The sequence below is a fragment of the Bactrocera dorsalis genome, chromosome 5 (assembly GCF_023373825.1).
Source record: "Bactrocera dorsalis isolate Fly_Bdor chromosome 5, ASM2337382v1, whole genome shotgun sequence".
NCBI lineage: Eukaryota > Metazoa > Arthropoda > Insecta > Diptera > Tephritidae > Bactrocera > Bactrocera dorsalis.
Window position 1 is genome coordinate 26,046,663 of NC_064307.1, and position 16,458 is coordinate 26,063,120.

At 34.5% G+C, this 16,458-nt stretch overlaps 1 protein-coding gene across 2 annotated transcripts in view; it reads left to right on the plus strand.

Moving 5' to 3' along the window:
• Nucleotides 1-16,448, plus strand: part of LOC125778781 (Down syndrome cell adhesion molecule-like protein Dscam2) — a 34,400-nt gene extending 17,952 nt beyond the window's left edge. For both annotated transcript variants that reach the window (XM_049458003.1, XM_049458002.1), the window contains exons 3-14: nucleotides 4,072-4,208; nucleotides 7,665-7,786; nucleotides 8,574-8,632; nucleotides 8,740-8,816; nucleotides 9,705-9,894; nucleotides 10,375-10,540; nucleotides 11,764-11,854; nucleotides 13,058-13,145; nucleotides 13,322-13,470; nucleotides 14,155-14,278; nucleotides 15,058-15,185; nucleotides 16,085-16,448. In XM_049458003.1, coding sequence (XP_049313960.1) covers nucleotides 4,072-4,208; nucleotides 7,665-7,786; nucleotides 8,574-8,632; nucleotides 8,740-8,816; nucleotides 9,705-9,894; nucleotides 10,375-10,540; nucleotides 11,764-11,854; nucleotides 13,058-13,145; nucleotides 13,322-13,470; nucleotides 14,155-14,278; nucleotides 15,058-15,185; nucleotides 16,085-16,294 — 1,541 coding nt within the window. In that variant the 3' untranslated portion in view covers nucleotides 16,295-16,448. The remainder of the gene's footprint in view (nucleotides 1-4,071; nucleotides 4,209-7,664; nucleotides 7,787-8,573; nucleotides 8,633-8,739; nucleotides 8,817-9,704; nucleotides 9,895-10,374; nucleotides 10,541-11,763; nucleotides 11,855-13,057; nucleotides 13,146-13,321; nucleotides 13,471-14,154; nucleotides 14,279-15,057; nucleotides 15,186-16,084) is intronic.
• The last annotated feature ends 10 nt before the right edge of the window (nucleotides 16,449-16,458 follow it).

Genomic DNA, 16,458 nt, shown 5'->3' on the forward strand with positions numbered 1-16,458 from the left:
CCCTCTCGAAGCTATAGCTTATGATCGCCTTTACGTTATTAAGAGATGTGATATTCCTTTTGTTTAGGAGCTTGCTGTTATGGTTACCAGATGGTTTCATATTTCATGCTGTGATCATAAACATCAATGGTTTATTTATGGTAAATTGTATATAAAATATTTTACTCGTAATATGTGGTGTGATATGGGATATATGTATGTAAATTAAAGTTGCTTTAAAATGCGAATGGGTAAAATGTGTAAGATTGAGCTAGTCTCCTATTCGTTCGCAGTGGCCAGCATGCGCCACGATAACTACCGAGCTCTTCCTTTGAAGCATTCACTTCTGTAAGAATTTACTCTCTTAAACACAACATATACAAACAATTGACATAAAGGTGGCGACGTTTTTAAAACAAACAAGCACCAGCAAGAAGACCGACCATCAGAATCATTAGGTTGTTGGTGGAATACGGGGAGGCAAGTTCAACAACACACCCTAGAAAAGCGAATAACCTTTAACGTTGGATTGCAGGTTTGTTATTATAAACAGAATGCTCATGCCTACGGTACTCAAAATAATAGCCGGTTGTGATAATGATGTGTTGCTGTTGATAAAGATGTTGCGCCAATGCAGTAGAGTTGCGGATTAGGAAGTGGTTGTAAGAACAACATTTAGTTTAAGAGGGATGTTTTCAACAGTGTAAAAAATTTCTTTTCCTCTTTCTGTTTATATGGCAACGAAAGCAGTAGCTTCAAATGATTACAAGAATACACATATATGTATGTAAATATATATTATGATCTACAAGTATTAATGCTCTTTTAAGATTGTGGGAATTAATTAATTCCATACTAGAGTTTTATTTTTTTAAGACTTTATTATGAATTCAAATGACTTTCTGAACTACCACTTATAGTATATTAATTAAAAACGTAACACTATAAATTGCAACTTAAAAAGTAATTTTTATTAGAAATAAGACAGTTTGCTTTTTCAAAGAGTGCAGCCACATTGCAAGAATTATTGCTGCGTTTCCTTAACGAGAGTACGTTTCATAGACATTATATTCGTTGTTCCAATCAAATACATATATTTTAGGAAAGAGTTTTATGGATATTTTTTAACCCCGAACAGGGTACACAATTTACCACGAATTGTTTAACGCCCAGAAGGAAACGTCGAATATTTTATAATACAATATTCCAAAGTAAATAGGACTTTTTGAATCTAGCGCCTCTTGGTGGCGTCATCTATATGTCGATTGGTGCGTTAGAATCTGCTATCTTTATCGATTGTCCAGTTAGAATTTCATGATATTTCATCGATTGGAAGTGAAGTTATTGCGTTTTAAGTGTCAATTTGTGTTATCGGCGTGAAAATGAGCTTCAAACAAAGAGCCAACGTCACATTTTGTTTTAAAATTGGTAAAACTTTTATCGAAACGTTTAAATTGATGAAACAAAACATGAAAAATCATCATTGAAATTCATGGAAATGGAATTGAACATTTCCAAAACATCGATTTATCGCATTTTGACCGAACATTTGGGCTAACGAAAGGTGTGTGCACGGTTTGTTTCGCACAAATTGACTGACAACCAAAAATTGCTCAGAATCCAACATTTGTAGGACAACTATTTGACCTAAAATCATATTTTAATCATTAACCACTCCCCGTATTCACCTAATATGGCACCGAGGGACTTTTTCCTTTTCGGAAAAATGCATTTGCCCATGAAAGGAAAGGGTTATGCAGACGTGGAGGCCATTCAAAGGGCTTACGCCGGTATACTGGCAGCCATACCAGCCAACGAGTTAAAACATGTTGAATGACATGCTTTTGGACCGTGCAAAAAGCTGTATTGAAGCAGAAGGAGACTATTTTGAATAAAATAAATTGATTTGGCCGAAAAAAAAACATTTGTTCTGTTTGTTTTTAAGTTCTGTTTACTTTGGAACGCACCTTGTCGAAATACGTAAAAAATAATCGCGCGAAAATGTTCGCGATATAATCCCAATTTTGGCTGATATGAATATTTTAAGTTACTATAAATAACACAACTAGCGCCGGTATGTCAAAACATTTTGAATATTTTTAACATGAAAAATGTTAAATTTTACGATAAAGATTGCAACACAAAGCCTGCCAAATCTCGAATTAAACCCACGTACATATGTATACTATCAAACCTCTTCTGTTTTTTTAAAGTCCTGTGTTCTTTGGAACGGCTTTTTTATGGCTCGCTGTAAATAAACACGCTCTAATGTATGGACTATACATATAAATGTTCAGCGTTCTATAGCATATACATAGCTGCCACACAAACCGGCAGATCTAAAACAACTCCTTTTTTAATTGACAGGATAATTCACGAAATTTATGACAGAATATTTGGGATTTTTCAAGGCAACGATACTATCTGATAAACTGACCGATCAAAACTTAGTAAAACTAAACTAGTGTAAAACTAGTTTATTTTTGAACGGTTTATAGTTTCGTAGTAACAGATGTTAACGTTTTTTTTCTTGTTTTGATTGAATATTGCTTGGGAGGTCCAGAATATGCGTAACTCCTAGATGTCACAGTCTAGATCATTAGTCCTATTACTTTCCGTGAAGCCCGTTTAAGCACTGTTAAAAATCAACTGAATTTAATAAAGGTGTTAATATGATCATTAGATACTGTGGAATATATGTACAAGTATTTCGCCTCAATTGGCATATGGTCGTACTTTCTCACACAATATACACATTAGGGTGTATCATTCTGAGGCAACCTTTTTTTTCAACTGAAAAACAGGCTACAAACTTTCGAAAATGTGAGAAAAAAAGTCACTCAAAAGATGAGCTCTTAATATTAATATTAAGAGGTGCCTCTTTCAAATTTTCTATTTTCCATTTAAATAACATGGAAAAAAAATCATTTTTTTTTGTGGCGGTTATTGTGCGGAGGTTATTATATGTGCACGCGATGCCAGTAGGGATGGTAAACTCGATTCCGATTCCACTCGAGTAAGCAGAATATTTCCTTTAGAAGTCGAGTTATTTTTAAGGAACGTGTTTGTCAAGAAAAGTTATATTATATTACCTATTTGAGGTAGGATATAATTTAATGTGTTCTTAGAAAAATGCCCGAGTTGGGTTTTAACCAAATTAAAATAATACCGAAGAAATTGTGGTTACCGAATTAGTTATACAAAAGGTTTTTTTTTTAAGATACGAGATATCAAGAAGTAAAACGCATATATTTAATTTTATGGGCAAATTTTATAAAGATTATGGTTTGCCATTGGGTTTTAAAACTGATTTTGGGCAAGAAATCGCCGCGACTGTTTGAAATAAATTCCAGATGAGAGGTCGAATTTTTTTTTTGCGTAGACAAGCGACTTCACATAATCCCATTAAAATGGTACAGTGATGATAAATGGCACGATCAACGATGTTTCAAGAAAGGCCTGTGAATTATGATCACTTCAAATGCGACAATTTTGTTTATTAACGTGCCCATTCGTTACTTCTTCAATACTCTGTTCCACAGGAGTAATAGCATATTCGGAGATACATATCTCAATTTTTACTCAAGTTACAGCTTGCCGGGGGCGAATCCTTGGTTGTGTTAAAAGTTATACGTTACTGCCATTATAAGCTACACTCCGCAAAGAAAAATACTTTGAGTTGCAAGTACAAAATTATATAGTTCACTCCCCGAAACTCTACTCTGGATCCGCCCTGTACTTGCAGATTATATTTTAAACTAAACAAACCAATCTGACGTGTTCGTTTACGTTACGTACCATTATTTTAATTCTTATTTCGGCGCATTTCATTTATCTGACTTCAATAAGTAAAATCATAAACAAAAAAATAATAATAGTATAAAACATTTTCAAGTCTTAGTTTCTGAAATTATGGTTTCTGTATCTAATCCGTTTTAAATCTCGATGCATTTAAACCTTTCTTTCTTTGTTGTTTTCCATTATTGAATCAATGAATATTCCATAATTCTTGCAAATGTATAATAAAATTCTAATTCTGAGCTTAAATTTAGAAATTTAAATTAAAATATATTTTACTTTATTTTTCTGCAGCTGATTTTAGCTTAATTGCAAATGGGCTAGACTTGCAAGGACCGATATTTCTACATGAACCACTGCATCGCATTGAGTTTTCAAATAATACAGGCGGCTTAATAGAATGCTCTGGACATGGAAGCCCCCCACCAGAGGTAAGAATTGATCCAAGCACTGGTTTTTAAATGACAAATAAATTCCTGTTGATTGGAGGTTAAATTATATGTACATACATATAAGTATGTATGAATAAATATTTTTAATGATGAAAACCCAAAGTTATTTTTATAACTTCTGTTGCATCAGATTTGTAATACCCTTTATAAATAATATAGCGGTTATGTATATGCTAAAGTGGTCCGTTCTGCACAGCTTCAATGACTTGGGGAATAATCCACGCCAAATTTTGTGAAGGTACGTAAGTATATGGTCAAATACAAAAGTTTTTTGCACAAAAGCTGGATTTTGGTCGTTCAGTTTGTACGGCAGCCATGAGCTTTTTGGAGAGAAAAAAGCGAACAGGCAGATGGACATGGCAAAATAGACTCATGTTGTTGTAACGGTTGAATTCTGCCCAATTGACAGTCCTTGGCCGGATAAAAATTCGGTCCGCTCCGATTACGTAAACTCGACTGTCGTGACAACGACTCAATTGGTAATATTGAGGGTCTTCGACGTTTCTTTCTACGTGTTACATTCTTTGTGACAAACTTATTATTAATATTAATAATATATTCAGCGCATAACAACTAAGGAGGACAATACTTTATATTATACAAGTCAAAAAGAGCTAAGTTCGGGTGTCTTTTGTACAATACCTTAGACTGACTAAGTTTATCAACAAGACCAAAGAGGAAGCGATATCCGATTTTTCCATTGGGAGTTGACTGATTTGTTCAGTATAAGAAAGACAACGAAGCCACTATATTTAGTTTATGTGAGCTGACAAAGATTTGTATCGACTTCGACTATATTTGTCGAGTTTGGTTTAGAGTTGTTACATGTTAGAGGTATTCTCTTATATGCTAGGTTTATGATATGTTTATTGAAGCATGATTTACCCATTGTAAAGTACAATTTAAATTTTCTACTGTTATCCAGAGGATGTATAATTTCATAATAACTCATTTTCTATTTTTGGTTATTAATAGTATTTAGTGTTCGATATACGGTTTGTGTCGATGTTGTGACACCATGGTTGAGTTGCAACTGCACACTTGACCAATTTTAAATAAGCCGTTTTCCTAAGCGTATGTATTTTACTACTATCGTCTAATTTTTTAAATAAGAAAGATTATTTGCTCTCAGCTCCTCCCGCTCATAATGTTTATGCTGTAATTTGTGTGAATATGCAGCTAATATGGATTGCTCTGATTTTGTATTCATATATTTTTGCATTGAGTTATATATTTCTATTTTCGTTTTAAAATGTGGTATTCACATGGTGATCAATCATTCCAGGACTGCCTAGTTCAGGAGTCGCAATAATCGACCTTTCTTTCATGGGTAACAGTTAATTGATTTGTGAAATTTTTGCATTGAAATAACTTTTATCTCCACCATACCCCTCTGTTGTTATAACCAGCATGATATGTTTTGGCGATTTGATTGTTCACAGTAAGCGTTGTGTAAGTTCCAAATAGATTTCCCGTGCTGCCGACGGCGACGGCTCAGCCTAGGGATGCAAACATCGTGAAATGAAAAATCGATGGTTTCAATGTATCGATGTTTCTTCAAACAACATAGAAATCAAAAACATCGGCCATTGAAACATCGATGTATCGAAACATTGAATTTGGCTTTTTTAACGTATTTTATTAGTGAGCATAAAAAACTTTATTTCAGAACCATAAATAAGTGAAAATCCAGTTGCTTTAATTGATATATATTTTAGCTATGAAACTATTTAAATACAAAAACTTTGTTGTTTTTTAGCCATTGCATCTTCAAAATGCAGAAATTTTAATCTCGGATCCAATACAGTAGCCAACGCCAGAACTGAATTAATTCAAGTTTGTCAATTGTCTTATTCATGTTTCCTTTGCAGTTCACTTTTTAGCTCCGACTACAATAGCGTCTTGAGCTGAAATTTTTGTTAGAGCTTCAGTTAAACAGCTTACGAGGGCACAATAGACCCATGGTCGCAGTGCATGCCTCTATTAATAATCTAAACAGCTTACTAAAGTATAACCTTGCTAATGGTAACGTAGGTATCACCTACATCTCCATGGTCAAAATTTCAAAACACTTTAATAATTCAATCACCTCCTTAATTTTGTTCAGCTCGGAGGCATTCTGGGGCGAGTGAGCAGTTCTTCACTTAAAATAGGGGCTAACTGGACAAATCTCTCTAACATATAAAAACCATGAATTCCATCGCGTTTCTTACGTCAAGAATCATTTTCTGGTATTACTTGTAGAAGCCCCGGTGTCTATTTGTATTCTTTCCGCAATTTATCACTGGCTTTAACACTTCTTTTAATAAACTTAACAATGTCGCGCACCTTAGTTATCAAAAGCTGATACTTCCGTGGACTTATCTATTGATTGCGTTACAACCAATTAGCGTGTGTGCGAAGCAGGGTATTATTGGGCTTCCACATCGCCTAATGTTTCCTTGCTTACATCTTCAGGGTTTTCCCGTCAGTCATTTGCCTATCAAGAGTGCTTTCGTGGATTCAACCAAGGCTATTCCACATGCTTGTTCTTCTGATAAAAGGGAAAATGGTTGACATTTAATTCAACTTTATTATATATGTAGTTCCCCTGTGTCCACTTAATCGAGTCAGCAGTGAGAAGAACTCTTATACTTATAATTACCCAGTCCGGTTCGCTTAGCTTTGTTAAAAAGTTGACTGATCGATTTTCTGAGCGGAGAGTTTATTGAAGCATAATATACTGTTTTGTCGCTCTCCCGAACCACGAATCGCTCCACCACTGAACCCTAGCTGTTCCCCTTTACTTATACTTCACAGTATCCCTAAAAATATTTCAGTTTGGGATGTGAGTTGGGGGATCAGAACCTAAATAATTTCGTCAAGGACATTTTCTCGACTGCTGGCACCCTTCAATCACTACCTATCTAAATTAATACGAATAATGAATTTAAAACGAGACTCACTACTCTCCCTGACCACTCCTCCGAACAGCGGTTATTGCATAAGGAGTTTTTTATTCGATAGTTCTGTTTGCGACGTCAGGGCGGCGCATATACCCTCTCCAGGAGTTCCTATGTGGAAGGTAGTACTCTGATCTCAATAGCAGTCGAAGCAACCTTTTTACCTGAAACATTGGAGGTTTTGGTGTCCAGGGACTTATGACAATGGAATTGAACCTGTAGTTCAGAAAGATTACCTCTTTCCGGATGTTTTTCGTTCGATGTTGAGCCCCCATCTGGGGTTCTCTATGCTGTTATCCAACATTTATCAGACGAAGATATTAATACCTATTTTTGACCTTTAATAAGCCTCAGGATTAAATCTAATGGTTTGTGTGCGCTGTGCCATTCAAAATAGTCATACTTTGGGACAAATCTTTTTCTTTAATAATGTTTTATAGACAGTTTATCCCGCATTAATTAATAACACTATATAGCTCATTCGTATTTTTAGGTGGAATGGACTCCAATACCTCCCCAACAGGACATGGTCTTCACACTCTCCAATGGTAGCCTAATGTTTTATCCGTTTTCAGCAGAAAAGTATAGGCATGAAGTACATGCTACAGTTTACAGGTAGGCATTATATACACACATTATGTATGTACATATAGCAATTATGAGTTGGTACTTTAAGAGAATTTTTATATTCGCGCAAGATGTGAAGTTTGTTTAATTTGAAATGCATTGAACCGAAATTTTTTTAGTAAATTAAACTAAGAAACACGGAAGCGGAAAAATAATGAGTAAAAAGTTAACAGAATGTAGAAATCTGAAGGGTTAATTAAAATTAATAAACTATCGCTTTTCACATCCCAAAAAATGGACACAGGAGCCACACCATTTCACTCCCGACTGTAAGGCGGACTCCAACTCTGGAAGGATGGCAAAAACGGAATACTAAGGAAGATGACCTATCATCAGAGAACGTACAACAAATGAGTTGGTGCAAGTTCTTTCCCATTCTCTGGTTGTATGTTCTCTGTGCAGCGAATAAGTGCAAGGATAGCGAGCAGGGAAACAGCGAATCGATGAAAGCTTTGTTAACACGACATTTACAATTGTGCTAAAAGGATTGTATATGAACATGTTTATTATACTGTACTTATTGAAAATTTAATTATGTTTTTTCTGTTTAATTTAAAAGAATATTTACTAAAATAATTTAAGAGAGAAGTTTCTGATGAAAATCTAAATAGGATGAAAAATTCATGTAGTAACACACTTCGTGTCTAATTAATTCTTTTAGTTTCCTTATTGCTTCCTCTTCTTAAAAAAAGTTTGAAAACGTAAAATTTTAGTTTAAGTACTAGTCAAATAAGATTCTTACCAGATTCTTTTATTTTACTTCTAATATTTATAGGTGTAAATTAAGAAATCTTGTTGGTACGATACTGAGCAGGGAGGTGCACGTGCGTGGAGGTAAATATGCTTAACTGAAAAATATACATATATGGATAATTAATTTTCTTTCCTTCATTTATGTACATAAATACTGATTTCTGCGTTTTGATTTTTTTTACACAAAGTTGTCAACCAAAAATATACAGTGCAAGTTCATGATGAATATGTGATGTCTGGCAACACGGCTGTTTTAAAGTGCCAGGTGAGTATAATAAAACCAACTTCATCCACGCAGATATGTTAGTAATAAGTGCAGTTCTTCAATTTTGCAAATTAAATTTATGCCTACGTTGCACTCAATCAGTGGCGTAGCTACAACTTTGGGCGTCCGGGGCCAAGGACGTTCTGCCGCCCGTTTATCTATCTACAAGTTTCATGAGTGAATTTTTACAAAATATCTTCGATATTAAGTACGAGTATATACAATTTAGGAACTAGAAGCCACGCAAATTCGGAAGTTCCAAAATTCTCACAATACGGTTTTTGAGGAAATTGGTAGTAAATTTACAAAACATCTTATTAAAAGCCATAGAAAAAACCCATTTTCGACCTATATCTTGTACATTTTGACACAATTTGCAGGAATTTTTGCCCGAATTGGAGTATTTAAATACCATTTTTGAAAATTTGGAGAAACAAAAGTATTTGTTACAGTCAAAGCATAGAGTAACTGTGTGAGTGACACGTCGCGACGACAGCGTAAAAATAAAGATACTGTTTTTTTGTCACTCCTAGGTCGCAATGTGTCGCTCTCACAGTTTGCCCTATGCTTCAACTATGACATATCCGTATGTTTCTCAAAATATGTTCGGTTAAAGAAACTATGGAAAAAAAAATTGTTGAAGTATTTTTCTGAATATTAAACAACAACGAAGATCGTTTTGCCGCCCCTAAGACGTTGCGCCCGGGGCGACGGCCCCCTTCGCTCCCCCCCTAGCTACGCCACTGCACTCAATACTACTTATTGTACTTATTGTAGTTAAGTCAATACTTTAGACCTGTGACTGAAATTCAATTTCCTACTATGCATATACTTGTATTTGTAAAATACATAGTTCGAAAATTATAAATATTTCTTCAACCTTTGCAGGTGCCCAGCTACATGTCTGAGTTTGTTATGGTGACAGCTTGGGTTCAAGACACTGGCATGCATCTCTATCCTAACACGGATATTGGTGGAAAATATACAGTGCTATCAAATGGCGAACTCTATATAAATAACGCGGGGACAAATGACGCATTTAAGAGTTACACCTGCCGCACTGTGAATCGACTAACAGGTAAACATCGCAATGCTGTATGTACATACATAGGTGGTGTGATAAGTCAAAGAATTCAAATAGTCAGTATTAGTAGTAGTAGTTAAACAAGAAAAATTTTAGAAGAAAATTTTAAATGTTTTACCTTTTTCATCCTCATATGTATGTAGACTCTAGAAAATGATAAAATGTAAATTCAATATTCTCATTAACGGTTTAGTTACATAGCTGTTGTAAAGTTAAATATGTTGATAGGATTCAGATATAAAACCTACTGGCAACGAAGTACGAAAAATAAGAAAAAAATGTGCTGCCGGAGCAAAATAAAATATACTAAAAATGGTATACATAGGCGATCTACATATATTACCGGAAGGGGTAGTTCATTAATTTTTCAATATGTTTAGGTAAAAATAATAATAATTGATGTGACTTGCAATATAAAAACTTATTCATATGTGCTTGCGTACATCATTAATAGCTTATTATATTTAATTCCAGGTGAAATTCAAATATCTACATATCCTGGACGCATCATTGTCACAGAACCAAAAGGCATGGTGCAACCGCGCATAAACGTCGAAAAGCACTCACTTCGACATGTTATGCTTAATGGACAAACAACACTGCCTTGTATCGCTCAAGGTCATCCTGTGCCAACTTATCGGTATGTATGTATTAGTAATACTCTGTATGTAGTTAAAGTATTAACAACCGCACCTCAAACTTAGTGCAGTCTCATCAACTAGTGGTTTTTATAACAGTACTTGAGTTATTGTTTATAGTAAAGTTTACGAAATTCAGTATTTTTTTACTCAATACGATGAATTTGTATATGAAACAAAAATAAAACCTACTAAGCGGAAACAATTTATGGATTTTTTTTTGCAAATGTCCCCCGCTTGAAATTCCTGAAGCTTCTATTGCACTAATTTCTTCCAAAGAAGATACAAAAGTCAATTGTTTCGATTGCAGATTCAGCTGCATAAGTCTTGACTGCTCTATTGAATATAAAAAGTGATCCATTTCGAGATTCTCTACTTTCTTAAAGAAAAAATACAGAAACTTCAAATGTAATGGGGAATGCTTTTTATCATTCAGAAGAACATTCTTTGGCATTTATTTTTTGAAGATTATCTCTTTCAAATGGTGGCGGTGGCTACGTCTCAGATGGTCCATCCGTTGAGTCCAATTTTCGATGACTCGTTCGAGCGTTTCGACTGGTAACTGGCGAATGACACGTGTAATGAAGCGGGATTGTTCGCATAGACCATATAGTTTACATATACCCTTAGGAAAAAGTGTAACGGTGTGATTTCATACGATCTTGGTGGCCTATTGACCAGCTCAAAACCTTAAATTATCTGATCACTGAAGTGTTCTCTCAATAAATCCATTGATTGATGTGATATGTGGGAAGTGGCGTCGTCTTGTTGAAACCAAATGTCGCCGAGATCGCGAGCTTCAACTTCAGGGTTCAAATAATCTGTTCGCCATTGACGATTACTTTCTCACCGGTATAATTTTTGAAGAAATTTGGTTCGATGGTTCCACCGGCCCACTAACCACGCGCTACTGCGAACGTCGCCGAATAGTTGTGGACGTGGTCTATTTGTTCGAATATTATCCAATAATGAATGCAGGGTCTGTAAAGAATGGGAATTTTCGTAATAAAGTAGAACGATTTGTAAACGTTGTTCTTTCCATGATAAAATGCCAAAAAATACTGAACAAAAATAACATGACAGCTTGACACGATTTTTTGTAATCTTTTTCATTTTGTTATTGAATTATAATAATTTTTGCTATTCTTAATTTAGATTAAATTTCGGACCTATTACAATGACCATTCGCTTATTGTATTATTACCTTGTTCTGCTATTTTTTCAGCTGGTTCAAGGAGGAAAACGAGCAGCTATTGCCTCTGCAGTTAAGTGAGCGCATCACAATCGTTTCTGCGGGATTGTTAAAGATAGCAAAGGTAATAAGAAAAAAATTAAATGGTAGCATATTTCCAAACGTAGCTACTATGCTACTTGTGTACGAGTATTGTAACAAGAAATATCTAATCATGAATTCAGTTAAATGAAATTACTATACAGTAATCTCAATATATATATGTATATATTTACATATTTCAATGGATTTTAAAGTAAACTCAATACATGTTTTACAGGGTTAAAATTTGGGTTTGATTTCTTAAACAAAAAAACCCATAATTGTTAAGGAATCCTCGATGCAGTCAATTTTCGAGTACTTTTCCACTAAATCAAGTCGTCGGATGTCATAAATAGCACATTCAATATTGGCTTCTAAAGCTTGAAGAGAGTCTGGTTAATACCTATTACTTCAAATAACCCCACAAGAACTAGTCTAATGGTGCTAAATTACAACTTCTTGCAGGGCATTCAATGTCACAATTTCATGAAATAATCTAATTTCCAAACTTTTCTCGCATTTATTCGGTTGTTGCACCAGAGAACATAAAACATGTTAAAAATATTAACATTTCACAGCGCGAATTCTGTGGTTGTGAGGTGAATTCCTTACTATAAATCTAAGAAATGTTCGCTGTCGAACCTGCACCTTCTCTATGCTTTAAGTTCTCTGGTTGCACTGGCTGTGTGGCGCGTAGCCCCGTCTTGTTGGAACCAGATGTTGTCAAGATCAACTTCTTTCAGTTGCGAGCATATAAAGTTGGTTATCATTAATCTATACCGCTCTTGTTTGACAGTAACGGTGTTATGAGCTTCATTTCGAAAGAAGTACGGACCGATGATTCCACCAGACCAAAAACTACACCAAACTTTCTATTTAGGTGAATGTAATGGTTTGACATGAATAATTTGTGGATTTTCTTCGCACTAGAATTTACAGTTTTGTTTATATATCGCATCACTTAGATGAAAGTGAGCCGTTTCGGAAAAGATGATTTTCTTAATTACTTTGATAATAAAATTTAATAATTTCTCCACGTTATTCTGGCGTATATTTTTCCATGATAGGAACATATTGTAATACAAAATAATTTCAAACAATTTGTTGCAATATTGTTCCTTATTGTTGCCATTCAATTTTTAAGCATTCTATTTTTTTTTTATAATGAATATGTACAAATATGTATAGTCGTAAAAGTATTAAAGTATTAAATTTGAATGGTTATTTCTGTACTAATCTATTCTAGGCACGCCTAGAAGATAGTGGGAAATATCTTTGTTGGGTTAACAACACTGCCGGCGAGGAAACAATTCAAGTGTCATTAACGGTAACGGGTAGGTAACATAATAATACAATCATTGAAATGGAATACTAATTTGTAGTGTAGAAATTTTTATGCTACACATATCAGGGTGGTGTAATTGCTATGAAGATTCCTTTACTAAAAACATAAAGATGATTTTACAACGTTATTTAAGGACCTTGAATTTATCACATTTTTTTTATATAGCACCCTTAACAGCACATCTGCAGCCTCAGGTACAAACAGTGGATGTGGACAAGGATGCGCAATTTCAATGTATAGTGTCCGGACATCCGGTGCATGATGTCAATTGGTTACATGACGGAAAACCAATATTGCGTGACAATCGAGTAGAGGTAAGCTAAATACAAATATATGACAATTATATTATTGCGCTTTGAACCAACTGTGTAGAGAGTTGTTCAACTTTTTGTTTTCGTTGTTAAATGATATCGCAGATGGGTCCGCGTTGTACCTGTCCCGGAATCGGTTATCACGGAGGATAACGTAACAAAGACCCTGATCTCGTATTGATAGACTATTGATTCAACAAATGTGGGAGAGGCGTGACAAAAACCGCGCAGACCACATATTGAACTTAATATTAGACATAAGAATTCCGTCTGAGCTGGATGGTGAAATCACTCCCCAGCGTATATTCGTGTCGCAGCCGAAGAAACAGTAGGAAGAGGGTGGCTACCGTTTTCTACGTGTGATCTTAATTGACTATCTGGAAAATGGTACAATGTATGGCGTAATATGAGACTGATATAAAGTGTGTATGCAGTAATTTGAGTTGAATGAAGAGATTATCACTAATACTAGGGTCCACTTTCTATAGTCGTCCGTTGCACTTGTTCCTTGTTAATAAAACCGACACTTTTTCGATAAAGACGTCCACCATACCACTTCACCATATGTTGTATGTATAAAATGTTCGGTTACAACCGAATTTATTCATACATTATTTATTTAATTAGTAATAAATAGCATTGCAAAAATCTAAAAAATATATTACAATTATTACTTACATTTTACAGATACTAACTGACCCACCAAGACTGATAATTAAGAAAGTGCAAAAGGACGATCCTGGGATGTATCAGTGCTTTGTTTCGAATGAGTGGGAGCAGATTCAGTCGACAGCTGAACTACAACTGGGAGGTAAGCTGTGTGATTAAATAAAATAAAAACAAAAAAAACGTAAACTTCGGCTGCAACGAAGCTAATATACCATTCATCGGTGCATTTCTTTTAGTAACTATGTGTTCAATTTGTATGGAAGCTATACATTATATGCAGTTTAAGGAAACTTAGTGCACTCATTACTTAAGGTGAGAAGATAGGATTAGGTTATGACGAATGATCTGCAGCTATGAAACTAGTCTCTTGCTGGAAGATCCAATGCTCTCCATAGAAAATAGTATTGCTTAACTGCTTTACCACGCCTTCTAAAATATCCTGATGATACACTTTTAATAATATTAATATTATTTTATAGAAGTGAAGTGGTCTATCTCCTTTGCAGAAGATCATTACAGCAACTGGAATGTAAACAGGAATATCTTTGTTTTTATCTTTGCATAGATTTTGTCGTTTTTTCTCATTGAAAACTTATTCAACAGTGAAACATTTTTCATCTATAAAAAGGATACTTTCACTGCCGTGGATCGTCATCCGTCGTGTCATCACGAATAAGTCTTAACATTGACCTGGTCGAAAGATCCATTGTCCTTGACATAATTTACTGTTTTCTAAGAAGTTGCTTAACAATTTAAATTAATCTTCGATGTTAAAAATCATAAATTTTCAAGATCCTTTGTTTTTACTTATTTTGATACAAGTTACGCATGTATACATACATATATCTAGATTCAATTATGTATATATGGCATAGTGTTATTATTCTTCACAATTTAATGTTTGGTTTTAATATTTTTCAGATGCATCTCCAGAATTACTTTATTGGTTTTCGGAGCAAACATTGCAGCCCGGACCCACTGTGTCGTTAAAGTGCGTAGCAACTGGAAATCCTTTACCGCAATTTACATGGTCACTCGATGGATTCCCGGTAAGTAACCGAATCGAAAATATCATATTAGACGCACCGAATAATGGTTGCTGTTAAGACGACAATATTAATTATATGACATGATTCCTGCCATAAAAGCTCATTAGACGTTTGGAGTCAGCTTTAACACTTACATGTACCTTTTCAGTTTTTGGAGACTTAAAAAGTTATGTTCCCTTTTCGACAATTTGTAGATGCAAGATGGGGAGAAAGAACTATTTGTGTAAAATATTATTTCGATAACGTGCAGCAAAATGAAAAAAAATCAGATGGAAATTAAAACTGTTATACTTATATGGGAAGTAGTCGTAGTTATAATTGAATTTCTTCTATTACACTACCGCTTAAGAACTTCACAATGTTGTAGGGCCCTAAATTTGGTTGGAATTGGCCGAGTATATACTGAGGCATAGTATTTCATATAATGTTGGGCAACCGCGCTCATTGAATAATTAAGTCATGTCATTGTAGGATGTAAAATTTAATACCTACTTGCTACGCATTTATTTAGTGGATTATCACACTTTTATTAGTCTTCAACAATTTAGTAGGCAAAGGAGTTGCCGAAAAGATTTGCATTTAGTGAATTTTTTTTTATATAGCTTTAGGGATTTGTGTGATAGGTGCATGAAGAGGCGGGCCACGCTCAATTTTCGAAAATTTTCAAAACCCCTTTTTTATGCCTCTCTTTATATCATTTTCTCGTAATTTTGTGTTCAATTTGTTTTTATTATAAAAATGTGGAATATTACCAATTTCTATTATAAAATCATATATGAGGTTACGTGGGCTTAGGTGCCTATACTCCAATTTGACCTAATTATTTCAATCAAAATAGTGATAAACCTAACGGCTGTATTCAATACGTTTCCTTCTAATGTAAACCATTTCTATTTCAGATTCCGGACAACTCTCGATTTTTGGTTGGTCAATATGTAACCATTCATGATGACGTTATAAGTCACGTGAACATATCAAACGTCAAAGAGGAAGATGGCGGCGAATATGCTTGTACAGCACAAAATTCAATTGGGAAGTATGTATTTTCAAATAACGGTAATCTGAATTTCATTCCTGTTTTGGTATTTAATTTACATTTTAGTCCATGATTATATATTTCCGGATGGCTTTCATTTTATATTTTTGCATATAGAAATTTTTTGCTATTAATAATATCCATCGTTTTTATTTGTGATTAGTCAGATAGTTCGAAGACATTCGAGGTTCCAATACCTCATACAATGTAGAATTTATGTATGTAGAAAAAATAATC